This window comes from Blennius ocellaris, assembly GCF_963422515.1.
Source record: "Blennius ocellaris genome assembly, chromosome: 21".
Taxonomy (NCBI): Eukaryota; Metazoa; Chordata; class Actinopteri; order Blenniiformes; family Blenniidae; genus Blennius; species Blennius ocellaris.
In genome coordinates, this window is record NC_137670.1 from 16495476 (window position 1) to 16520683 (window position 25208).

Sequence of the window (25208 nt, forward strand, 5' to 3'; positions counted from 1 at the left end):
CGTCATCCCTAATTAACCCTAGACAACAGTCAATTACTGACTCGTGCATTTGTAAAACTATTTGTGAAGCCCCCTCTCAGACTCACCTGCCCACCCAGTCCACGGCCAGGCCTTCCACCCCTCCTATATTTTCACTTATAAGTGTTTCTCTGTCGCTCCCATCAAATTTCATCCTCTCGATCTTCCCGACTCCCGCATCCAGCCAATACAGTCTCTTCTCAGAGTCGTCGTAGTCGAGCGCCACCACGTTGCTCAGCCCCTGCAGCACGATGCTGAGCTGCGACCCGTCTGTGGTCATGTTGCGGATGTAGTAGCGGTTGGTGTACAGCAGGTACGGCGAGATGCCACTGTTCTGCCGGCAGGTGCGTCCGTCCGGTTCCCTGATGTACCCCGGGGCACATTTGCAGTGGTACGAGCCGAAGCTGTTCTCGCAGATCTGGCTGCACACCGACGGCGTGCTGAGACACTCGTTGAGGTCCTCGCAGGCTTTGCCGTCCGGCATGAGCGCGTAGCCCGGGTTGCAGGAGCAGTAGTAACCGGTCGGGGTGTCGGTGCAGATTTGGGCACACATGTGGACTGACGGGTTGAGACACTCGTTGATTCCTGGACACAATGAATCAACAAGACTTGTGATTTATGACACGTTGGGGGAGGGAAAAAGAAACCTGAGTAATATTTTAATAGCATTTATTTCTGTGTCGCTCACCGCAGCCTTTCTCGTCGCTGTTGTCGCTGCAGTCCTTCTGTCCGTTGCACACCTTGCTGCCCTCGATGCACTGGCCCGACTTGCACATGTAATGGTTGGGAGCACACGTGGGTTGGGGCGTGGTGCACAAGCTCTCCGTCTCGTCCGAGCCGTCCAGACAGTCGACCTGTCCATCGCAGGCGAAGGAGCCGGGGATGCAGGCTCCGTTGCCGCAGGTGAACTGGGAGGTGCTGCACGTGTCGTAAGTGCAGCCCAGCTCGTCGCTGCCGTCTCCGCAGTCGTTTACACGGTCGCACCTGGGCAAGACAGAATTTCCTTTACTGACAGGAAGAGCGAGATGTCAGAAGTTAAGGCTCCCAGCGTCGTGGAGGCGTCGTTCTCACTGGAAGGGCAGGAAGATGCAGAGCCCATTGTGGCAGGCAAACTCGTTCATATGGCAGGATCGATTGGGGCAGTTCTGGAGCTCGTCGGCCGCGTTGGCGCAGTCTTTCTCCCCGTCGCACACAAAGTTTTGGGGCACACAGCGCGGGTGGCCCGGGTGCCAGGTCGGACAGGTAAACTGGTCAGAACGGCACGTACGATCGCCTACAGAAGAAACGGGGTCAACGGTATTTTTCTGGCTTTCATGGCAGCTATGTTATCCTCACATCGTCTTTAAATGAGGTGTTAACTGCTGTCTCACCACACTGCAGCTCCGGAGCTTCGTCACTGTTGTCCCAGCAGTCGCTGTTGCCATCACAGACCAGTGACTGGGGGATACAGTTCCCATTGGTGCAAGTGAACTGGTCTGAGCTGCATGTTTTGATGACATCCTCTGCATGGTATGAAAGCAAAAACCCATTTTTGTACGACGTTTTGACAAGAAAACACATGAGTCACTTCCCATAACTGCATCTGACATAAAGCAATCTGTTTCTGAAGTCTCACCGCAAGAGGGAGGCTCATCAGTCCCGTCACTACAGTCTCTGATAGAGTCACACACCCAAGACTGAGGGATGCACTTTCCTCCATCACATCTGAACTGATGTGGGCCACACGTCCGATCCGCTGTCGCACAGGAACACAAAGAGCGCGCCTCACATTTAGATGGACAGCCTGTATGCTGCTTAGAAACTTTACATACCCGAGTGAAAAACGATTCTGTTGTTGGTTATTTTTCTGTCACTTAAGTTTCAAACCCACCACAGAAAAGAGGATTCTCATCGCTGTTGTCCCCGCAGTTATTAAAGCCATCACACAGACTTTCTGGATAAATGCAAATGTTGGTGTTTTCACACTTGACCTGGCCAGTGGGACACGTCCGGTCCGCTGTGAAAAGACGAAGGAGCAAGATCGTTCACACAAACACTTGACTAATGGTAACATGTCAGCAAAAAGGTGGCTACCAGCCAGGGCAGCAGGTAAACATGCAATATGTAATATAATATTGCAATACAATTATCATTTGCAATAAAAACGAACACACTTAAGTCGAATCGTTATACCTTAAGATTTTGTTTTTAAATAACAATGCGCTTTCGATCCTTCTTATCACAATTTTTGTCAATCAATTGCAATTAATGACACTTTTCTTTCATATTTAAAATGGCCATTTTGAATTTGACCGTAATTTATTGCAGTTAAGGGTTTTATCATGTCACATATTGATATTGTCGTCACGATACATTCGTGATATTTTGTGCAGGACAAGTGACCAAATTCACATTTATATCTTGTGAAAAATGAGCAGTGCACTATAAAGCAAACTTTATAGATTATTGAGGTGATATCAATGCATGTGAGACACACGCAGGCTAATAAAGCTGGCATTATTTTCAGAAGTTGGTAGAGATCGACGAATATTCACTTACAGAAAATTGACATTATGGCTTTGTTCAAACTTTTAAATATTCACTATTACTCCTCAGCTTTGGATTTTCTGGTACAAGTTTAAATAAATATGTTGTTCATCGATTAAAGATGTATAATCAGGGATTTCTTTTTTTATTTTGCTCTCTGCTCATGTGACTTTGACCTTTGCAAAGTCTATCTATAATCAAGTCATTAGTTAGTGAATTGAACATTTGATCATCATCATCAACACTCACGGCAGTTGATTTCATCAGATGTTTTGTTGTCCCGACAGTCGTTGTTTCCATCGCAGACAAAATCTGCGCTGATGCATCGTCCGCTAGCGCACGTGAACTCTGTGGCAGGATTACACGTGGGGAAGGGGCAGCCTCTCTCGTCACTGTTGTCACCACAGTCGTCTGTGTAGTCGCAGATGTAGGTGAGAGGAATGCAGCGGCCATTGTCACAGGTGAAGTCCGAGGCTGAACAGGTGTGGAAGGCTGGGGAAGAAGAGCAGGAAACTTGAAATCTCCTTTTTTTTTTTTTTATCCCCAAAACAAAACCTCATATAGCAGCCGTTTAAATTGGATCTGAATAAAAATTGCAAACTGAAAAAGTGGTGCTCACCGCACACCCTCTCAAGCTCGTCTGTGTTGTCGTGGCAGTCGTTGTGGCCGTCGCACTTCCAGCGTGACGAGATGCAGTTCCCATTGAGGCAGGTGAACTGCTCTGGCGGACAGCGTTTGCCTGTGTCTTCGATGCAGTCTTTGCCGTTGTTGGCCAGGTACCACTTCCCTGGAGGGCACTGACACTCTGGGCCCACCGGACCTGCAGGAAGCGATAACTTCATTGATATAGAAAAACCTCCTGTCATTGTCTGTTGGCAAGATCGAGAGCTCTTACCAGAAACACAGATGTGACTGCAGCCCCCGTTGAACTGCTGACAGAAACTGGTGCAAAGTTCCTGTTTGGATGCGGCGTAAATATGAATGTCATTCGGTCGATGCTGCAAATCCCGAGCGAGCATCATGACGCCAGAGCCGTCATCCTTCCCTGCCCGGAACACGGCCCTCTCAGTCCAGTCTGTCCAGAAGATGTCCTGTTGGAAGACGGTCAGAGCGAACGGGTACTGGACTCCCTCCACAATCACCTGCCGGTTCTCACCGGTCAGAGTGGACCGTTCAATCTTGTCTCTGCAACGGAGGAAAACTCAATGAAGAACGTGTTCCTCACTTATGTTCAATGGAAAACATAAAAGAACTGTTACATACTCTGTAGCGTCAGCCCAGTAAAGCATCCTCTCATCGTAGTCAATGGACAGGCCATTCGGTGTGGTCAGGTCGGTCTGAATAATGGCGGTCCGGAAGTTTCCACCAAGCGTGGCTCTCTCAATCTTAGCTGGATTGCCCCAATCCGTCCAGTAAAAGTACCTTCAGGGACAGAGCAATGAGAAAATCCATCAAGAATGTCGTAACACATTCCTATCAAAACACAGTTTGCTGATTTTTTTTTTTTTTTACCCGTAGCAGGGGTCAACGATGATGGCTCTGGGACGGTCTGAGTTGATCAGGATTGTTCGGTTCGTTCCATCTTCCCCAACGGACTGGATGTTTTTCTGATATATGTCAGTGAAGTAGATACGCTTGTGCACCCAATCATATGCAAGGCCTTCAGGGTCACCCAAACCTGAGACATACAATGACAGGATTGTTAAAATGAGTGGAATATTACAACAGAGTGCGCGTGACTTCTTACAATAAATACAAAACTTACCAGCGACGACAGTAACGACAGGACTTGTGATGGACGTTGTGGTGATGTAGCCGATCCTACTCCGACCGATACCCTGATACTGCGTGAAAAATATTCTCTTCTCCTTGAAGTCGTAGTCCAGCGCCATCAGGTTGTAGCCCAGATCCACAGTTGGATAGGGAAGGCTGTGATCGGTCGGGTCCAACCTCAGACTGTTCAACGAATAATCAGTGGTGAAGACTAGAAACTCATCCAGCCCGTAGCCACACGAGACCCCGTTACTCAGGAGGGACCCGTGTGCACAGTCACATTTGGGTTGTTTCTGGTCTGGGATGGCAAAGCAGAGCTGCTGGCAGCGACCGTTGTCTTCCAGACAGGGGTTGAAGTCCACCTGGTTGGCAGCTGTCGGCTGGACGTGAGGGTCAAAGACGGTGACGTCGACCACTCCATCAAGACCTTCCCGGATCACCTTGGTACCAAAGAGGGATGGATGACACACATGTAATGCAAAGCTTACTATCAACAGTTGGAAAACAAAGACTATTTGACTGAAACAGTAAATGTGACATAAGCAGCTGTGCTATAGTGAAATTACAGGAGACTTGAAGCTACTACTTCCTCACTGAACAAGAAATAAATGACAATAACATTTCATTTAAAACAAAAATAATATGCGCTAAGTTTTTCAACAAAGCTCTAAGTTGGATTGTAAACAAATGCGATCGTCACCTCTGGCTGCTTGGTGTCTGACGGGTCGTTACTGGCCTGGAAGAGCTTTCCAACCTTACTATCCACCCACAGCATGTTGTGTCCAAACATGGCCATTCCTACTGGGGCAGGATACCGGCTCCCATACCGGATAATCTCCCGCCCCGTGCCATCGATGGCCATGCGAGAGATCATATCGAGGACGTCATCCGTCCAGTAGAGGAAGTTACTGGAGTAATCCATGGTCAGGCCCTGAGGCGACGCCAGGCTTTCCGATGCCAGGACCGTGCGGTTCCTGCCGTCGAGCAGGGCCCGTTCGATCTTGGGCGATTGGCCGCCGTCGGTCCAGAAGAGGTAGCGGTGTTTGGGGCTGACTGCAAGGTCACGGGGCTGGTCATGAGAGGACTTCAACAGGATCTTTCTGTATGAGGTGTTGAGGGCCAGCACCTCCAGGAATGTCTCAACCTCGAAGGCATTGGTGAAGTACAAGTTGCCTTGGATCGTGAACAGCAATGTGAGATGATTAGATCAACAAGATTAACGTGTGGACAAACTAATCTGTGTCGTTAACGTACACACCTGCAATCCAGTCTACAGCAATGCCCTGAATGCCTCTTCTCCCAACTCCCGAATTGATAATATGGCTGTAAAAACCTCCATCTGTCTTCACTCTGAAGATGCCATTATAGTAAGAATGGGTGCTGTTGTCACTCCAATATAGGAAGCCAGATGGAATATGGAGGTCCAGCCGGTTCAACTTTATGTAGGTTGCTGAGGAAAACATTACATTATTTACAACAAAGGTTTGAAAATCCTAATCCCCCCCCAAATTTAAAAGCCTACGTACATCCAGTAATAGGCACCATTGCCTCGGAGTGGTCAGAGCTGTTTATGTGGAAACCACGGATGTAGTTGGGTGTGGAGATGATGGCAAAGGACTCATACTGGTCACAGCTGGTGCCGTCTTGAGACAGATAAAACCCGGTGGTACAGCCACAAGTCTTTTTACCACCTGGTTTGGGCAGACAGAGGTGGGAGCAGCCCCCGTTGCTGGAGCTGCAGGCATTGCTGGAGCCCGCAGAGTCTGACGAGGGAGACACGGAGAAATGGAAGTGAACATCTCCACATCACAGAAACCTCCGTTATCACACTGCAAATAAACAACTGAAGAAAAATGGAATCTGACCATCTTTTTTTTGTTTTTTTTTTACACATTTTCTACCCAAATCTTTGAAAGTATACATTTGAAAGATTCATTCTTGCTTACAAATTGGACAATATAAAACGGGTTAAATTCATATTTCTTTGGACGCTTGTATTCTAGTTCAAATATCCAACACTTTTGGGTGACGATTGTAAATTGACAACTGAGAAAGTTAGAGAGTAAAAATGTTGTTGCTCAATATTTAGGCATTAAGTTCCAAAAACTTGCGCTGGGGGTCCAGCAAGACCCTCAGTCACCCCAACTCTCCGGGACACACTTGTAAAAGAGATTATTAATCTCAATGTGGTTCTCCTGGCGAAATAAACTAATTTTTGCCATGGAGAGACTATTAAAAGCTGAATTTCAAAAGTGTATGTGATAACCCTGTTTATGATGAAGTGTTCTGTCATTCAGATTCTCTAAAGACGTTGATCTGCTCCTGCCTCACAGTGGTAGCATCCCTGGTTCAAGTCAAGGTTGAGCTTTGGGGCTGTTCTGTGAATTGCTTGCATGTTTTCTCTGTGGGCAGTCCAGTTTCTCTCCACAGGAAAACATGCCCACTGAATCTGATTAATGAATGTATCTGTGTTTGACCTTCTCACATATTCAGAGAAATTTGATAAAGCTTTAATATAAAAGGAGTTTCTTTGCTTTGAGAACTGTATTGGAAAATACTTGTTTTCTCTCATGATAGAATACAAGTGGTACTCAATCCAGCTGTATGAGATGCCCTTGGGAGGGACACTAAACTCCTACTCACTCACTAACCGGCAGTAATTACCAGAAACATTATGCAACAAGTCTGGATGCAAATGCCAACGTGCTGAACAGCAGACGTCTCAGGATTAAATTAAAAAACCCCTGAAATTGAACGTACCGTCTCTGGCGTGGACTTTGAGAGCGCGCAGACCCGACATGCCGCTTCTCATCACCACCATGTTGGCGCCGCTGTCTTTGTCCACCCTCTCGATGACCTCGAAGTTCACGTCGGTGTAGTAGAGGTGGTCCTTGTAGACCGTCAGCCCCCAGGGATGGGACAGGCCATGGACCACAGTCATCCGGGTCACTCCATCCATAGTGCCACACTCAATCTGGACACACGAAGCATCGACGTGTTATTGATCATTAGTTGCCATTAGTCACATTTATGTTCATATATATATATATATATATATATATATATATATATATATATATATATATATATATATATATATATATACTTTTTTAAAATTATATTTCCACAATTTTATTCAGTTGTTACTCAATTTACAGTGAGAGCTGTCTCCACATCACCATGGAACTTTTTCTAGTTGAGCTGCTGTGCGTTTAGACTGCTAGAAGACCTTTACTGCACTGAGCGTCTTCTCTCCAGTTGTCAATTGGATTACTGGCTCAACTTTGACTTGGCCATTCTAATACGATTATGATTGATGTCTAGATTTATTTATGATTACATGGGGTGTTCAGAGTGATGTGCAGGGCTAGTTTTACACATAGAAATTTGCATTTAGTCCAAAACTGGTCTCATCTGGCCCACTTTGCTCTGTCAAAGCTCTCTGGCGCCCCCTAGGTGGAGACCTGCCACACATGCACACACTCCCTCTCCAAGTTTCTTCGTCCTCTGAAAACTGTGATCAGTACAAGAGCATGATATGAAACAGGAGGTTTGTAGCAAGCGGTCCTTTGTACTGCGAGGCACCGTTGATGTCGTCTCAGAAAAGTTGATGACATCATGAGGGGGCTCCTGTTACTTGCAGTTGTGTGTGTGCTTACCGTCCCACTGCCAGACACGCCCCAGTACAGCTTTTGGGTGGAGATGTCAGCGGTGATAAACTCAATGTTCGCCAGGTTGTTTGTGAAGAGAACCTTGAGGTTGCTGCCATCCATGTCGGCGCTGCCGACCTTAGGAGGAACGTTGTCCGACCCTTTGTCGGTCCAGAACAATTTCCTGTGCGGGACAAGCATAAATGTGACAACAAACTCAAAAACAATTAAAGATTTTTTGTAGTTTCTTTTTTCCTGAGGAGTAACTTTGAAAAAGTTTTATTATAGGTGACGCTTGTTCACAGAGTAGAAATACATTTATAAAGCACATGACTGTTATCTCAGTAAACGGATGTCGTACCCTCTGGCTGGATCCAGGGCAATTCCTATGGGTTGTCCTGCTCCCTCTTGTTTGCCAGTGGAGGCGATGAGGGTTTGTCTGTATTTCTGGTATCCATCGACACGGATAACCTGCGTGGAAAGTTTGATTTACTCAATCGAACAGTGACAGATGTGAAACATTTGAAAAGGATAGTTTAACAAAGAGCTAAACAACTTTTCCAGGTGAGGATGAAAATGCTGCATTTGAAAAGTAAACTGATAGTAGTGATATTAATTTTCAAGGTTGTCTCAGTTGCTTCCATTACTTTATACAGATTGAATCCTTGCTGCGAAGGTCAAACGTGAGTTGCAGATCAGATGTAGATGCTGCAGCTTTAGTTGTTTATTTAGGAATATTTTCATGTTGCAGAATGAATTTAAAACAGATCTCAGGTCTTATGGATAAATAATGTGATATATCATAGGATTATAGCTAAATAATACCTCAAGCCCATTTCCTGTTGTCAATCCCCTACAGGTCAAGTGTCATTTTCATGGATAAAATTGTCATTGAGGGCTTGTTTCTGTAATTTATTTACTGTGATGTGAACTTACCTCAATGGATTTGGCTGTGGGGTTGGTGTAATACATAAGCCTGCTCATCCAGTCAAAAGCCAGACCATTCGGGGAGCCCATGAAAGCAGACGGCGCAAACATATTTCTGTCGCTCCCATTGGTTCTTGCCCTCCAAATAGAACCCTGGTATTAGAATAAAACATGAAGCTATAAATTAAAGGAAGATTACAAACTCTTTCAACACGAGTGAGCCAGAAAAGTACAGTCTCATAAATAGACTAATCAGTAAATTATTTTATATTACCATTATTTTTTTCTGTACTCATCAACTATTGGCAACATTTTTTTCTTCGGTTTTCCAGAACGCTTTTAATAATTGATATTTTCTCAGTATAAATCCCTCCAACATATTTTATTCAAAATGTGATTCCATGTTTTAACAGTCCCATGTGTTTCTTGCCTGCTGACAGTGTTGCTTTGCTTCTGTGATAGTTTTTATCTGCAAAGCATCTTTGTGTGAAGTGCTCCAAAAATAAAATGCATCTAGGTGATATTAAAACTGTTTATGTACTGAAGTGAATTTTTTCCCCCCTCTGTATCAATAATTGTGGTGCTTCACTCACCGAGCCCTCCACCCAGTACACATATTTTTCTGCGTCATCAAATTCAATGTCTTTTCCTTGACTGATGCCGTCCACCGGGGCCATGGCGTTGTTGGAAGTGTCATTGGGGTTCAGGGGAATGCCAAAAATGACTGAATCCCTGACCACCATCAAGAAGGGAGTTGTGTCTAGAAAAGAGAGCAGATAAATCACATGAAGAACTCGATCGACGCGCTCCGGGTGCGACAGACTGCTGTAAAACTACCTACCTTGTGCACAGGTGCGTTTGTCAGCGTTCAGCTTCCACCCAGCCTGACAGTGGCAGGTGTGATATCTCGGCCTCATGGTTGACAGGAGGCACAGCTGATCGCACAGATGCTCACTGCACGGGTTCATTGCTAAACACAGAGTCGCCAGGTGACACTCAGACAACAAACCAAGAACTTCGAAGGGCAAATTTGAATATAGCGATGAAGTGCTATAAAAATAATCCTATGGATGCTCTTTAAGCTGATTGCTAAAATAGTTTTTGGTTTATTCCACTACTTTGTAAGCACATCTGAAAGAGTGAATGAAAGCGCTACCGTGAGGTTGTTTGATGGGATGATCCATGACGATGCCCATGGGCTGGTACACTCCACTGATCCGAGTGGTGATGTTGCCCCCGTGGAACTTGTTGGTACTCATCACCTTGCTCGTGTATCGCTCAGACCAGTAGATGGTGTCCTCGAAGATGGTCAAGCCATGTGGGTGTTGAAGGGCCTAGCGTGATGTGGGCAAGCGACGTATTAAAGATCGAGAGAAGGCTGACGATGATTCGTGTTCGTAACCAAAATAAAAAAGCAAGCCCACCATGTCGCTCGCCATGACTTGATGGCGGTTGTTGCCATCGTAGTCGCAGTAGTCGATGTACTTTAGGTATGCGTCGGCAAAGTAAACCCTGCGCGTGGTGTAGTCCAAGGTAAGGCCATTGGGCCAGTAGAGCTTCGTGCTGACAATGACTCGCCTCATGGCTCCATCCATGCTGGCTTGCTCAATCCTGGGGTTTTGGCCCCAGTCTGACCAGAACATCACGTTGGTGCTACAAAGATAATATAGTGTCATAGATGACATAAAACATTTTTTTTTTTTTTAATCAAGCCCTGATTGCTTTTATTCAGGACTGCAGGGGATTGTAAAGGTAAGAATAAACTGATTACAAGGTAATAAAATGATAAACGTCTTGGAATTTGCCTTACTGATTACGTGGATCTAAAACGATTCCGCGCGGGCTGGTGATGTTTTCAGTCAACAGGACTTTCCGGAAGCGACCGTCCAGGGTGGACACCTCGATGTTCTCCATGACAGAGTCCACCCAGTACAGGTTCCGACCCACCCAGTCCACGGCGATGCTCTCGGGTACCATCAGACCGGTGGAGAATACCTAGAACAACAAGGTCGGGTGGAACACTGCGGGTCTGTGGCGCCATGAACGACGGATTTCATTTTGATAGACGTACGCTACAATCCTACCTCGTGTCTTTCAGTGCCATTCTGGTAGGAACTCATTATCTTTTTCTGCGAGGCGTCAGCCCAGTAGATTTTGGATGTGACACGGTCAAAGTCAACGGTCACGATGCTTGAGCCGGTGACGGCTGGGTAAATCAGTGGCGGTCTCCTGTTGATCCGGTCGGCGATGATCTGGCTTCGTGCGGCAACCAAGAGTAGAGCCGCTATTGGGTCTGGAAGCACACGCGTCAAATGTCCTGTCAGCTGCCGATGGTTCATTTGAAGTGGTTTGTGGTTTTGTTGTGTTGTGCAAGTCTTCCTTTATTTGGTGCAGCTTTATGTAATTATTAATGCCGGCGACCCCTAATGGAAAAGTGACCGACTCCCATTAAGTCATTGAAAATGTATAAACGCTGTATGCAACTTACATATATACTAATAAAATAGATGATATAACATTAAAATAAGCTTGGGTAAATATTGTATTGCATGGACAATCTACAGCATGGACACTTAGATATATATGTATATGTATTTGTATATGTGTGATTACTCAAATAGTTTAATTCATAACTGTGCTGAACACCTACTCCCAGTGGTGTGTAAACTATGCAAATCATATCCCTGGTGATATACTATCTAATGTGTATCTGATGTATAATTTAGTTATACAAATAATAAATGCATACAATTGTTTAGTATTGACATTAAATTTTAAGGAATGAATTAAAAAAAAAAAGTGTATATTTCTATTGTGTATACACAGAATTGTGAACATTTCTGTGGATGTGATAGGATTTAGAAGTGGCTTATTTTGAAATTGTATTTATGAAAGGAAAGATCAAATAATACACACTAGCAGTAACTTATGACAAGTAACAAGTGATATTTATATTAAAGATCTACATTAGAACATTCTTATTAGCAAAAGGCAAAGTTTTACATTAGAGGGTCACAATTCTATACAGAAAAGTGACCCGGACGTCAGGTTTGCATGGGGTCAGAATTCTACGTAACACCTGTCACTTACTTGTAGCCTTGCATGTGCGTCCGTCGGGCTCAAGCATGTAACCATGTGAGCAGGTGCACCTGAAGGATCCTCTCTCATTGTAGCACTTCTGGCTGCAGAAACCGGGGATCAGACACTCGTCGATGTCTTCACACGTCTTCGCGTCGTTCAGGAGCTGATATCCCGGCTTGCAGGTGCACTGAGCCCCGAACGGCCCCTGCACACAGCCGTCGCTGCAGCCGCCATTGTTCAGAGCGCAGTCATCTTGGTCTTCACGAAAGTACAGAACAGGAGGGTGTCACAGCTGTCGTTGGGGGTGGGAGAAATGTACTGCATAATGACGTCATTATCAGGAACTCACTGCAGATGGGCGACTCGTCCGCTCCGTTGGGACAGTCCCGCTGCCCGTCGCACACCTTGTCCAGGTCGATGCACACCTGGTCGGTGGGGCACTGCCACTGTCCGGAGGGACAGCTGTACGGAGGGGTGGGGCAGTTCTTCTCGTCGCTCATGTCGCGGCAGTCATTCTCACCGTCGCACAGCCAGCTTGCGGGGATGCACATCTTGTTGGGACACTGGAAGAATTGGGGTCCGCAGGTGACGGCCGGACAGGAATTGTGTTCGTCGGATCCGTCCTCACAGTCTGGGTGGCCGTCACACTCCCACTCATCCGGTATGCAGAAGCCATCAGTCTGGCACTGGAACTCGTCGTGGTGGCAGAGGCCTGGCCCTCGAGTGGCTGGAGGAACATTTTAAAGCCATTTAACTCTTCTGAGGGCCAATTAAGAACTTCAATCTGCAGTCCTTTGCACGTCCTACACACTGATGACAGAAAGGTGATCAAATACAGCAAATACAGTTGAATAAGTGTTGCCTCTGTGGGATTAAAAACAAAATCTTATCAGTTGAAGACATTTATGCCAAACAAGTTTCCATAATGACACAAACACCATTGTGTTTTGCTTCTTTGGTTTGACAAAGCATCATATAAACAATTTAATCTGCTAAAATTTTGTAAACATCAAGCAAGTCATGTTGACGGTAATGTTTTCTGCAAATCACACCTTCAGTCTCAGTACCCTGTAGCACTAGAATTAGAATTTCCGAGAGGTTTCTAAAAACTTTCACTTAAATCAATAAAGCAAGGCATTATAGTGAGGAAATTTGAAGTTATAAATTCCTAAATATGGAAAATTTTCTGAAGATTTTTCAAATTTGATTATCCTTCAGTAACACTGTTGAGTTATTTTCTATCCATGATCAATTACATTTACATGCATTTCTACCTTCAAATGAATAAAAATGAAATCGCTTTGGCATTTCTTAAAAAAAAAAGTGAAAAAGACTAATTTATTCATTTTCATTTTAAAATTTAATTTAATTTAATTTAATTTAATTTAATTTAATTTAATTTAATTTAATTTAATTTAATTTAATTTAATTTAATTAAATTAAATTAAATTAAATTAAATTAAATTAAATTAAATTAAATTAAATTAAATTAAATTAAATTAAATTAAATTAAATTAAATTAAATTTTGTTTCGTTCTGTGCTTGTTCACTTTGTGGTGTTGTATAAATAATATAAATAATGAAATAAATGATTGATCTAAAAAAAAAAATGAAAAAGAGATGAATTATTGGCTTACGGCAGCCCTGCTCATCAGAATGATCCCGGCAATCGAACACTCCATCACAGCGGTAGACTTGACCGAGACACTGGTCCCCACTGGCACAGGCAAACTCATGAGAATCACAGGAAAACTCTGATAATGAAAAACAGAGGGGAAAAATGAAAAACCGATGATTAAAATAAAGAAAATCCCAGTTCAATGTCAAACGTGTCTCAGGTTTCAAGAGTCATGATAGATTTCTACCACAGTTGCTCTCGTCGGAGCCGTCCAAGCAGTCCTGGTCTCCATCGCACACGTAGAAGTCGGAGATGCAGCGGTGGTCCGGACACAAGAAAAAGCCCGGGCGACATGTCGTGATGGTTGAATCTGTAAAGCAGAGACACCTTATTGATTAGATTTCAACAACTGTATTTTGTATATGTACACACAAAAAGATTTGAGCGGCAGCCGTGCACTCACTGCAGTTGTGTTCATCTGAGCCGTCGCCACAGTCGTTGTCGCCGTCACACAGCCAATTATTAGAAATACACCTGTCGTTGTCACAGGTATAGGTGCCGGGCATGCAGGTGGTGGGTTTTTTCGTCGGGCAGTTCATTTCATCGGAACCGTCCCCGCAGTCATCGTGGCCGTCGCAGAGCCAGCTGGAGAGGATGCAGTGCTTGTTGTTGCAGGTGAAGGCGAGCGGAGAGCAGGTTGCTCCTGGCGGGGGGGGGGGGGGGGGGGGGGTGAAAGCAGACCGTCAGCCGGACGGGGTTCCCAGCGTTTCCCACAAACACGCAATTCCTCATGCTTTTCACCTGTGTTAGTGCAGTTGGCCTCATCGGTCTGATCCACACAGTCGACGTAGCCGTCACAGCGGTAGGAGTTGGGCCTGCAGCGTCCTCCATCGCACTCGAAGGCGTAGTCGCCACATTCCTCAGGCGGGGGAACGGAGTCGTCCTTGATGCAGTCCCGCCCATTGGTTCCAAGTTTCATGCCGTACGGACAGCCACACACGCGATTGTAGTTGGGAGTTGGGAAACAGAAGTGGCTGCAAAGCCCATTCGCCACTGTATTACAACGACTCTTGATGGCTGTCAAAGGAATCACATAAGTAAAAGTCTGTCAGTGATATTGTCCTATCACCTTGTTTGTGATGTTTTAATAAAAACCATGTGGGAAAAATCCTCTCCTTGCTCGGGTTTACCGGTTCACATTTGTCCAGTTGTGGTAAATGTGTGATTCTATTGAGCAGAATTTAAAGTCCTTATGTGTGTGAACTCACTGCTGTGGAAGTCAGTTGTGTAGGCCTTTATATTCATGATGTCGTTGATTCCTTGTCTGATCATAATGTTCCCTCCTCCGTCTCTCTTCCTCATCTCATATATTCCCCTGGTCCTTGTGTCGGACACGTACAGGTAGTCTGCAAGACAAAAATAGCTGGTGAGGCACTTGGACAAAGGTTACATTATTTCGTAGACACAATTCTTTATTCACTAAAATCTGATGATGTCAAATGTCGTTGAGCGTCTATATAGTGCTATACAAATAATATGTATCATTTAGTTAAAAATATTACCAGTAAATACAGTGAAGGAGTCATATGCAGCTGTAGAGTCATTACAATTCAGGCTAAGTAGATTGTTCAGTTGTATTTGAATGCAATCTCTTGTGATGTGTTGCAAATATGCAAATCAATGCATAGATTATAAAACCAACAGTTGTTGAGTAAATAAAAAACATAGATTCCGACCAAAGAAAGCTTTATCTTTGTTAACTGGTCCACATATTAGACTGCATGCTCATTCAGCTATAAAATGTGCCTATGGTATTCAATAAATTAAAAGAAAAGTTGGTTTATTTTTCTTTTTAACTTGTGAAGGTAACATTAAAACGTCCCATGGAAATCACCTGCATAAACTGTCAAGGAGAAGGGCTGGGTGATCTGTCCGAGATTGGTAAACGTCTGCCTTCCATTTCCATCAAGGCCAATTAATCCAACCTGATCCAGGAGGGAATCCACCCAATACAGCCTGTCCATCCTGTCAGTGACCAACCACAAGCAATCAATCAATCAGAAAGTACAAATAACCATGTCAGCAGTTAAAAGAAATAACTACTTTTTCACATAAGTGACCATGATCATTTCAATACTTACGAGTAATCAAGTGCCAGTCCGTACGGCCAACCCAGGGTGGTGTTGACCAGATGAATGGCGTTACTGCCATCAGTGAAGCCTCTCATTATCACCGCTGGACGATACCAGTCAGACCAGAACAACAAACTGTGGATTCACATTGCACACTAAAAATCACAAAAAAACTGAAAAGGATTTGTTTTTTCATGACTTATTCTATTAGTTTCTTATTGTGCTTCATATCTACATGTGTTACCAGAGATGTTCTTGCATCCGTACTTAATTTGTACACGTGTTCTTGTAACACAAGGTATGAAGGGATCAATATAGGTTTTGAATTTGGCCGCTCACCCGGCACTGGGATGCACCGCGATTCCTTTCGGGTTCCTCAGTCCAGTGACAATTTCCCGCCTGGACTTGTCTGCAACCCTGAAAGCAACCACTGCCCGGTAGGTTGGTGAGGTCCAGAACAAAACCTTCGAGGTCCAGTCGTAAGCCATGGCGTCAACCATTCCCACTTTGCTGCCTGTCAAGATCTGCTGAACTGAAATGACCCGAAAAGGGAGAGAGTAAAAACAACGCACAGAGGTTGAGATGAATCATCACATTACAACTTTACTGGCAGCTTTATTAGGTACACTTGTGCAATTTAATACACGTTACACAGCCCTGTCAGGCATTCTGACTTTTACAAGATCAGAGGATTCACAGTTTTTATTGAGACAGGCAGAAATGTGAAGAAAACACTTATATTATTGAGGTCATAGTAGAAACTGGCTTTCTTCATGCACGCCTTATTGTTTAGGTGTTTCTGCAAGTCATCCCATAAACATTAATGCAGTGGCCACAACTTTAAAAACCCCAGTACAGTTCAATAATACTGTAAGCTACAATTTCCAAAATATTAAGTACATGTTGGTAACTTAACATGGCGGCTTCAACAGAAACTGAACAATATTATCTTTACTCAAGCAGCAGAGCTGATAGACTTGTTGTACTGTGACACATTACCTTGTAAGACCCTACCTGATGTTGATTTATGTGCAAATTGTAAATTAACTAACCGGGCAAGGGCGATTGTGTTTATAGGCAATCTTCTTTATTGCTGTTTTGTAAAAGGAACTTTATTACCTGCAGGCCATAAAAACTCACCACTGCCATCGAGGTTTGACTTATAGACAAGGCCTCTGGACCTGTCATTGAAGAAAATGGTCTCCTCGTTGGCATCAAACTCCACTGCAGAGCCGGACAAAGACGAATCCAGCCCGGTGAGGGGCAGAATAATGTCTTCTTGGAGGGACAGGTTCAGTGGGATGCCCCGTACCGCGAGAGATGTGGCCAACAGCAGGTAGTCCTTCACCTCTGTTCAAAGAGAGGGTGAGAATCGGGACTAACAGTTAAAACAGGAATCCCATCCATGAGTGACTGTGTTACTGAGCAATTATGATTTAAATATTCTATCATCATCGTCACCGAAAGCAGTGGTCGACAGCCTCTAGATTCCCTTCATAAAAACAGAAGAGAAACCACGGCGAACCGACTGAGAGGTAATTTGGGTCTTTAATCGGGTCGAACTCACTGAAGCACGTCCGATGGTCGGTGTGCAGGTCGTAACCATGGCGACATTTGCAGCGGAAGCCCAACCCATCGTTGTCGGTCCGGTGGCTCAGCACACAAATGTGCTGACAGCCTCCGTTGTGTCTGCCGCAAGGGTTCATCACTAGAACAAGAGCAGACGTGGTCAAGTTATGACAACACGGTTTGAAGAGTTAAAACAAACGGGTACTTTTGTTTTCTCAGCAACATTTTGAGATCAAATGGGTTTCGTTTTTGTCAAACAGGGGAGATGCTTAACTTAAACTCTGACCAATTAAATGATCTTCTTACCAACAGGCTGCAGGACGGGGTGCGACACAGCAACGTGGCCCGGCAGCTTGGCTGTACGGTACAGGAGTTTGTGATTGCTGCCATTGAAACGATTGGCCTGGATCACACCCATCTTGGTCCAGTCAGTGAAGAAAACGTGGTTTTCAAACACGGCAATCCCAAAAGGATGTGGGGCCTGGGTTCCACCATTGAGGACAAGTTTCCTGAGAGAAAAACAAACTGTCAGTCGGCCCATAATGCAGAACGCACGTGATGTTTTCCCATGTTAGAGAAGAGATTTTCCACATTTGGATGTTTACCTGTCTAAACCACTGTATGTGACGGTCTCCACTGTGTCAAAGTGGCTATCGGACCAGTAGACCCGCTTGGTGACGATGTCCAGGGTGATTCCTGTCGGTGTGCCGAGCCCGCTGTTTACCAGAGGCAGACGATTGCTCCCGTCCATGAAGGCTCGTTCCAGCTTGGTCTGCTCATTACTGACGCCCATGTCAGTGAAAAACATGTAGCTGCAAAGGCAAAAATTTAAAACTGAATCCGTGGTGTGGAAAAAGACTACTGTCCCTTGCAGAAATATGATGTCTCATAGCTGCCAGACATTAACAAGGAGGGCATGTACCCACCCCACTGTCGGGTCCAGGGCAAGGCCATGAGGAGTCTGCAGGTTTTCAGCCACCAGCGTGACTCGATTCCCTCCGTCGAAGTCACACACGTCGATGCGCTCCACCGCCGCCTCCAGGACGTAGAGCTTGAAGTTGAGCCAGTCCACTGCCAGATTCTGGACGCTTTGGACTGCAGTGGTCAAGACTTCCTTCATGTCGCCGCCATTATAGTTGACAGAATAAACCTGGTGAAGGAGAGAAAAAGAAGGGAATACGTGATCTTTGTGTCATTTACAAAAGCGACCCGGCCACAACTGCCTCAGGCGAGCTTTTTAAGATATGGCTTTTCATTTTTGGAAGAGAAGAGAGAAAAATGCAACAAGACGATGAATCAGACGGACCTTTTTGGTGTACGTATCACTCCAGAAGACGGTGTCACTGTGCAAGTGGTAGGCTACTGCTACAGCGTAACCTCGACCCTGGGCCGGCACCAGAGTTCTGGAAAAGCGCCCGTGTATGTCTGCCATCATCACTTCACCCCCGTTTGTGAAAATGAGCTGCGGTACTCCAGCTGAGAAACACATATACGTATGAGGCACAGTCACTGAATACATTCAGGTGATTCATAATTATGCACATCGACATACAGAAACTCCTTGCATTAGGTCTCACGGCAGAATATGTTGTTTAGTCTTATTTATGTCATTAAAAAATGCTTGTAAGCTTTAACTGTGTCAGTATGATGTTTAAAGATATCATTCCATTCACAAATACATTTCATATTTGCGTGTCTTGTGTTTTTGAGTAGATTCTTTTCTTTTTCTCTGGATGTAAACCAACTCACTGTCATAAACGTCATATACAATTATTTTCACCTTAAATTACATCTTTCTCTTCTGTTATTGTGAAACACTGAGGAGTGCCTGGTGATCATCTCCCACTCGATTGCATTCGCTGATTTTCCATCAAATAGAAATGTATGTGCATCATGACACGTGCATTACTACTACTATATTACATTACATTACTCTGAGACACTCCTGAAACCAGAGAAGCATGTGAAATGATAAAATGTGACAGTGTCACATTCTGAACCTGAAATGTCGGCTCTGCAAGCGTGGCCCTGCTCCAGGAGGTATCCATCAGCGCAGCTGCAGTGGTGCGTCCCCGGACGGTCTTCACACAGCTGGTCACAGATTCCCCAGATCTGACAGTCGTTGTAGTCTGGGCCACAAAACGAGAAGCAGACGTGTATGTCACCTCATAGGACATGTTGACGATTTGTCAAGGAGTGTGCAACTTCAGTTTGGAGACAAAGCCCACAGAGGAACACAGTTCTTGAATACATGACGTAAATGAATAAACCCGACACTCACCGACACAGGAGCGGCTGTCGTTGGCTACGATGAAACCATCGGGGCAGTAACATGTACCACCCTGTGGAGACGTGTGGCAGAGGTATTCACAACTCAAGGTGGAGCAGCGATTCAGACCTTTATGGGATGAAAATCACACAAATCGAAATTGGATAAATCAGGTTCAGATTGTTAGAGAAAGTGAAAACACCAAAACCAGAGAGTCAAAATTATTCCACTGGACCAACAGAAATAACAGTGGTTGAGGAGCAACTCGTGGATGTGACAGACGCACCGACAGAGAAACACAGACAAAGTAAGATCTTGACACACACAGACACACACACACACACATCAGGAGACAAAGCTTAACAAGACACAGGTGCAAACAATCCAGGTGAACACATCAAAGGTACGTCATGAGCGGAGCAGCAAAGACATTTGGGGATCAGGTGAAATTCAACATGCATAAACACAAACACTACGCTGGGTTTCAGCATTCACAAGCATCTTATTACCACAAAATAAAAAAATGTACTGTGAGTTAAACACGAAACCTAAATGTAATGTGAAGCAAGAGACACTGGAAACACGAGGATTTCAGGAAGCCGTGAGGAATCGTAAAAAAGATCTACAATACCAGAAGCACGAGCTCAAAGTCGTTATCTTCCAGGGAGCCTGTAATCGGCCAGCTTATCGGTGTCATGATTGCTTTTACAGCAACCATCGACCCGAAAAAAGGTTAATCTTACACCAGTTGTGTGTGTAGATGGCGATGAGGAAAGCAAAACATATGATCAGATCATAAACCGAGCATCTGACTTCTGAGAAAATCATATGAGCATGCATGTTTAAAAAAAAAAAAAAAAACCCTTGCACCCAATTTTACGGTCTTGTGAAGTGCTGGTACATAAAGTGGAAGCAATATAATTCAGTCCCCTTGTGTCCTGATCGCTCTTGATTGGACGGACAAAACCAGACTTCGATGAGAAAATGTCCTACTGCAAGTCTGTTGAGCGGTTGTGTTTGTCTCATCTGTCCCTCCGGGACAGTCGTTTTTGCCGTCGCACACTTTGTCCAGTGGGATGCATGCAGTGGAGCCCGGGCAGCCCCACTCGCCGGGGTAACAGTCTCGAGAGTCGCTGTCTGCGACAAAAGAGGACAATTTGATATAATTAAACCAGAACGATTGGCGAATGCATCCAGAAGACAAAGAGACATTTCTAGATTTCTTGACTTGACGTACATTGGTGCGTCGTTGGAGTTTTTAATCACAACATCTGTTATGAGTTAAGTAGCTATCGACTGGATTTCAAGTTCAACAGATTGTCTCACCACATCCCCTCTCGTCGCTGAAGTCCCCGCAGTCGTTGAATTTGTCGCACACCCAATTCTGGGGGATGCAGCGGCCGCTGGTGCAGGTGAACTGGTTGCCATTGCAGCTCTCGTACTCTAGACAACGACAGGGTTTGAAAAGGAGATGAGTGCACCGACGACGACCCATCGAATGAAAGGGGGCTCATTGTTTGGTGGAGTGGCCGTCACTCGTCCTTACCGCAGCCTTGCTCGTCACTGTTATCCCCACAGTCGTCCCAGTGGTCGCACACAAAGGAATGTGGGACGCAGTAACCGTTGGCACACTCATACTGGTGGATTGGACAGTGTTGAGTCGCTGGAAAATAATAAAACCAAAAAAAAGAAAAGCGGTTGTGTTGACTGAAACAATTCAATAGGTTTTGATTCCCCGCGGGGAAATCACAAGGTGTGAAAATGCACGATGCCTCAAGAGGTGCAAAGTTGTTTTACGGGTGGTTTTACGGTTGCCACCTGCAAAACTTCTGGCGCCGTACTGAGCCGGTCAATGATTACACAGCTCAACTGGTGGGGGGAGGCAAAGTCGCTGCGCCAATCATAGTTTACTGTTGCACCATAAATATTAACACTCTTTATGTTTGTCAAAAACTCTTTGAATTCGGTTTGGGACTAGACTCAGTCAACACTTTAAAAATATTCACGTGTGTTGAATCAGGGAGACGAGATGCAGAAGCTAAATTAGGACAAATGTGTTGCGTGGGAATTTCAGTTTAAAAGAAAAACAGTGCATTTACTAATTGAAAAAGCAACGTCAGCAGTTTGGCTCTATTCTCAACACAGGACACCAAGAGAGCAATCCAAAGATTCTGACAGCTCATATCAGAAGCATCTTTACACAAATATATCTATTATGAAGGCCAATAGTACATGTTGAAAACACAAGACACTGTTAATAACGAAACATTAATAGTTTCCCCCCAATGTTATCTTTACCGGTATTTCACAATGGTAAACACTCTAATAATAACAAGCACCACAGATGGATAGAATGAGGATAAACAACAATAACAGCAGGTTGACTTTACTTGGATTTTATTTTTCATGTTAAAAAAAGTAAGTCAAAGAACAATCTTGCATGATCATAAATACATTAAAAAAAACCTTTTTAAATGTTTTAATCAGTGCATGAAATGTGAGAAATGTGGTTTAACCATTAAACCAGTGAAGTTGATGACATCTGTGGGCGTGATTGTTTCTCTTGTTTCTCTGGTTTTACCTTGGATTGGCTGTCCTGTGAATAGGCAAGTAGTCTACAAATATTTTTGAACATAACATTCACTATTGAGGTGAAATGTAACGTGTCCACAGGTTTGCTTTGTTCACCGTCTACTCACTGCAGTTGCTCTCGTCAGAACCGTCTCTGCAGTCCAGTCGGCCGTTGCAGTGCTGGGAGTTGTTGTAACAGGCCCCATTAGCGCAGGTCTTCTCAGTGCAGCTCGGGTATTCTGCAAAGAAACGACTCATTCTCAAGACAGTGTTTGACATATGAAGTTAAATCTGTGTGCCGGGTCGAGACTGAAAGCCTTACTGCAGTTGTTCTCGTCGGTGTTGTCCACGCAGTCCTTCACATGATCACACCTGTACTTGCTGGGGATACACTGACCCTCCTGGCAGGTGTACTGGTCTGGACTGCAGGTCCGGCCGTCTGAACACGGATCGTGTGAGTTAGGTGTGTGTCTTTTTTTAATTTAATTTTGCAGGACAATGAGACTAGTTAAAAACAATGGAAATGGCTACTATAAACAAAGGGTCAGTTTCAAGTTCCTGTAATATTTTGCATCAGGAGAGGAGGACCTAAGCTGGATTTTTATTTTCTGGGCAGGAAAAAAAAGAAGCCACCGAGTGGTTTTACTTTATTTTAGTGCCGGAGAGCTCATGAAGCATCATTCAGGCTCATGATGTATTCATAAAAAACAGTCCCCCTGTCATACCGCAGGCTCTTTCTTCATCGGAGCCGTCCTCGCAGTCTTTCTCCCCGTCGCAGACGAATCCTGCCGAGATGCATTCGCCGCTGGTCACACATCTAAACTCCTGCGCGGTGCACTGGGGAGGCGCTGCCACAAAAGAACGAAGCAGGTGAAGCATTCTCAACCCGATTCCATATATTTGATACTTGAGTGGATGAGCAGGAGAAGGCTGTTGCTAACGTTGAAGCGCATCATCTTCTATGGATTCAGATCCTTCTGTCGCTTCACAATACGACATAATTGAGCGATCGGGCCACGACGTCGCTCCAAAACCCCTTGATCTTCTAAAGGGTTGTTCATAATACACATTCTAGCTTTATGTTTGGAGTCGTTTTCTCTGCAGCAGCTACATTTGGAGCTGATCAGACGCACTGTTGGATGGTACTAAATGCTGGGACGAGTCTATATATATATATATACATAATTTATTTTTTTTTCATGAATACTTCTCAGCACTTACGACAGTTCAGCTCGTCTGAATCGTCTGTGCAGTCTTTGGCGCCATCACACCTCCAGTCTGCGTCGATGCATTGTCCGCTGGTGCACTGGAACTCATCACTGTCACAAGCTCCTGCAGGGGACACTCAGTTTAACCATCAGTCCACGTTGTGTGGTATCAGCTTGACCTGATCCCTTTGGCATGATATTTCAAGCGTCTCATGTCCAAAGCGGCTCAAATGAAAACCGGTGCAATTCAGAGTCCCCCTTTGCCAATGAGTTACCATGTTTATGGGTTTTATAGTCGGCGTGTGAACCTGGAGGCATGTGACTCGGCCTTTAAAGGATGGTTAATTGGTCAATCCATCTTATGACCTTGGAATGTGTCGAACAGCAATTTCAAATAGATTATGTGTGAATTGACACGAGTTGAATCACGAATTGAGTGACACGAAATAGTTTGTGCATTTGTTCATGTAAAAATGAATTAAATGGATTAGATCCGAAAAATCGAAGTATTTTCCAGTGATTCAGAAACTTGATATGTTCAGCCTATATGAAATATATCATGTGTTATTACACTTTAGAACACCTTATATTTAATACTATAGATGGTGCTTTTAATTCCATGTACACTATTTTACATCAGATAGAAACTTGTGACATCTTAAATATGAGGACCAGCTAATCATAGGCCAGATTTAAGGCTTGAGATAAAACAATGTGTTAAAAATGGAAAATTAAAGTGATTTCACACATGATATCAAACAGAACATGCTCACTCTACAATATGTAACATATTGCAAATGTATAAGTAGAATATATACTTTTACAGACATATCATGAAAGACTGAAGGGTTGATATGCACTCTCCATTAATGCTCTATGGAACTTATTTCACCAAAATCTACCATGAAAGTCCATCGAGCATCATTACTTCACCCTATCTGCCACATTTCAGATGTTTCTGCTCAGACAGGACAACACACAACAACACAAGAACGGAAAATTAGAGACTCCACAGACAATGAGACCAACGTTTGTCATTTTCAACGAGAAACTGGAAAAACATGTTTTGTTTGAAAGAGTTAAAGAAATCTTATATCATATTGGAGTGAGCTGGTTTAAGGTGGTGAGTAAATAAAAAAATTTTTTTTTTAATTAAAATAACTAGTGTTGGTAACTCAGAAATTACAGCGATGCTGAAAATCCATTAACATCTAACACCTTCTGGCAAAAATGCAACTTTAGCACCATTCCATCACTTTTATGTCTTTAATCAGCCCCGAGAAGTGAAGACAAAGTAAATCATATCCACTTACCCTCAACAAGCTGAATTCTTTGGCACAGCAGCAGAAAAGGCAGAAGATGAAGACCTTTAAGGCCCATATTTTAATGCAGGATTTTGCTCTCCAGAGATCTTGTGTTCCACCGCTCAAGTCGCTAGTTTGAGAAACTTTCCACTCATGCTCAACCTACACCCTGACCCTCTTAACTGGGATGAACCTGACAAGGATAACGACTTTGTGATGGAGGTGGACGACCAACAACAGCCAGCAGACTGGTAATGTGACGCGGAGTCAAACAGCTTTTTATGGCTTGCTCTTTTACATAAACTTCATCTAAGATTAACTTTTACCTGCTGGTTTCCTGTCTGCATCAGCAAGAAAAACAGTAACTGCTCACATTTTTGTAAGAGGGTGACAGGAAGTTAAAAGTCTGCAGTTTGAGTGAATTGAGATAATCAAGAATTAATGATAGATATTTTAATCTATTTCCTCAAACAAGATCCGTGAATTCCAGCAGAAATGTATTATTATGGCGTTTACTTTCTTAAGGTGGAAATGCTGCCTGGTTCAGGCAAAAAAGGATTAC

General features: G+C 44.2%; 1 protein-coding gene across 1 annotated transcript in view; it reads right to left on the reverse strand.

Annotated features, from left to right (window-relative positions):
• The window catches only part of lrp2b (low density lipoprotein receptor-related protein 2b), a gene marked incomplete at both ends in the record, with an annotated part of 36383 nt that extends 11661 nt beyond the window's left edge, over positions 1 to 24722 (reverse strand). The window contains 51 exons of the mRNA XM_080517488.1: positions 87 to 603; positions 707 to 1002; positions 1090 to 1291; positions 1389 to 1520; positions 1634 to 1753; positions 1889 to 2014; positions 2794 to 3036; positions 3164 to 3364; positions 3440 to 3729; positions 3808 to 3966; positions 4057 to 4222; positions 4310 to 4757; positions 5018 to 5490; positions 5576 to 5767; positions 5844 to 6080; positions 7078 to 7291; positions 7977 to 8151; positions 8329 to 8438; positions 8904 to 9047; positions 9488 to 9654; positions 9736 to 9864; positions 10051 to 10228; positions 10319 to 10547; positions 10705 to 10889; positions 10979 to 11187; positions 11985 to 12233; positions 12325 to 12702; positions 13613 to 13729; positions 13841 to 13963; positions 14057 to 14296; positions 14395 to 14670; positions 14862 to 14999; positions 15488 to 15618; positions 15735 to 15860; positions 16065 to 16257; positions 16866 to 17075; positions 17293 to 17433; positions 17601 to 17803; positions 17900 to 18106; positions 18221 to 18444; positions 18601 to 18770; positions 19295 to 19423; positions 19576 to 19692; positions 20557 to 20700; positions 20890 to 21006; positions 21110 to 21226; positions 22263 to 22373; positions 22457 to 22573; positions 22860 to 22982; positions 23356 to 23466; positions 24656 to 24722. Of these exons, the coding sequence (XP_080373614.1) occupies positions 87 to 603; positions 707 to 1002; positions 1090 to 1291; positions 1389 to 1520; positions 1634 to 1753; positions 1889 to 2014; positions 2794 to 3036; positions 3164 to 3364; positions 3440 to 3729; positions 3808 to 3966; positions 4057 to 4222; positions 4310 to 4757; positions 5018 to 5490; positions 5576 to 5767; positions 5844 to 6080; positions 7078 to 7291; positions 7977 to 8151; positions 8329 to 8438; positions 8904 to 9047; positions 9488 to 9654; positions 9736 to 9864; positions 10051 to 10228; positions 10319 to 10547; positions 10705 to 10889; positions 10979 to 11187; positions 11985 to 12233; positions 12325 to 12702; positions 13613 to 13729; positions 13841 to 13963; positions 14057 to 14296; positions 14395 to 14670; positions 14862 to 14999; positions 15488 to 15618; positions 15735 to 15860; positions 16065 to 16257; positions 16866 to 17075; positions 17293 to 17433; positions 17601 to 17803; positions 17900 to 18106; positions 18221 to 18444; positions 18601 to 18770; positions 19295 to 19423; positions 19576 to 19692; positions 20557 to 20700; positions 20890 to 21006; positions 21110 to 21226; positions 22263 to 22373; positions 22457 to 22573; positions 22860 to 22982; positions 23356 to 23466; positions 24656 to 24722 (9821 nt within the window). The remainder of the gene's footprint in view (positions 1 to 86; positions 604 to 706; positions 1003 to 1089; positions 1292 to 1388; positions 1521 to 1633; positions 1754 to 1888; positions 2015 to 2793; positions 3037 to 3163; positions 3365 to 3439; positions 3730 to 3807; positions 3967 to 4056; positions 4223 to 4309; positions 4758 to 5017; positions 5491 to 5575; positions 5768 to 5843; positions 6081 to 7077; positions 7292 to 7976; positions 8152 to 8328; positions 8439 to 8903; positions 9048 to 9487; positions 9655 to 9735; positions 9865 to 10050; positions 10229 to 10318; positions 10548 to 10704; positions 10890 to 10978; positions 11188 to 11984; positions 12234 to 12324; positions 12703 to 13612; positions 13730 to 13840; positions 13964 to 14056; positions 14297 to 14394; positions 14671 to 14861; positions 15000 to 15487; positions 15619 to 15734; positions 15861 to 16064; positions 16258 to 16865; positions 17076 to 17292; positions 17434 to 17600; positions 17804 to 17899; positions 18107 to 18220; positions 18445 to 18600; positions 18771 to 19294; positions 19424 to 19575; positions 19693 to 20556; positions 20701 to 20889; positions 21007 to 21109; positions 21227 to 22262; positions 22374 to 22456; positions 22574 to 22859; positions 22983 to 23355; positions 23467 to 24655) is intronic.
• Positions 24723 to 25208: the final 486 nt, after the last annotated feature.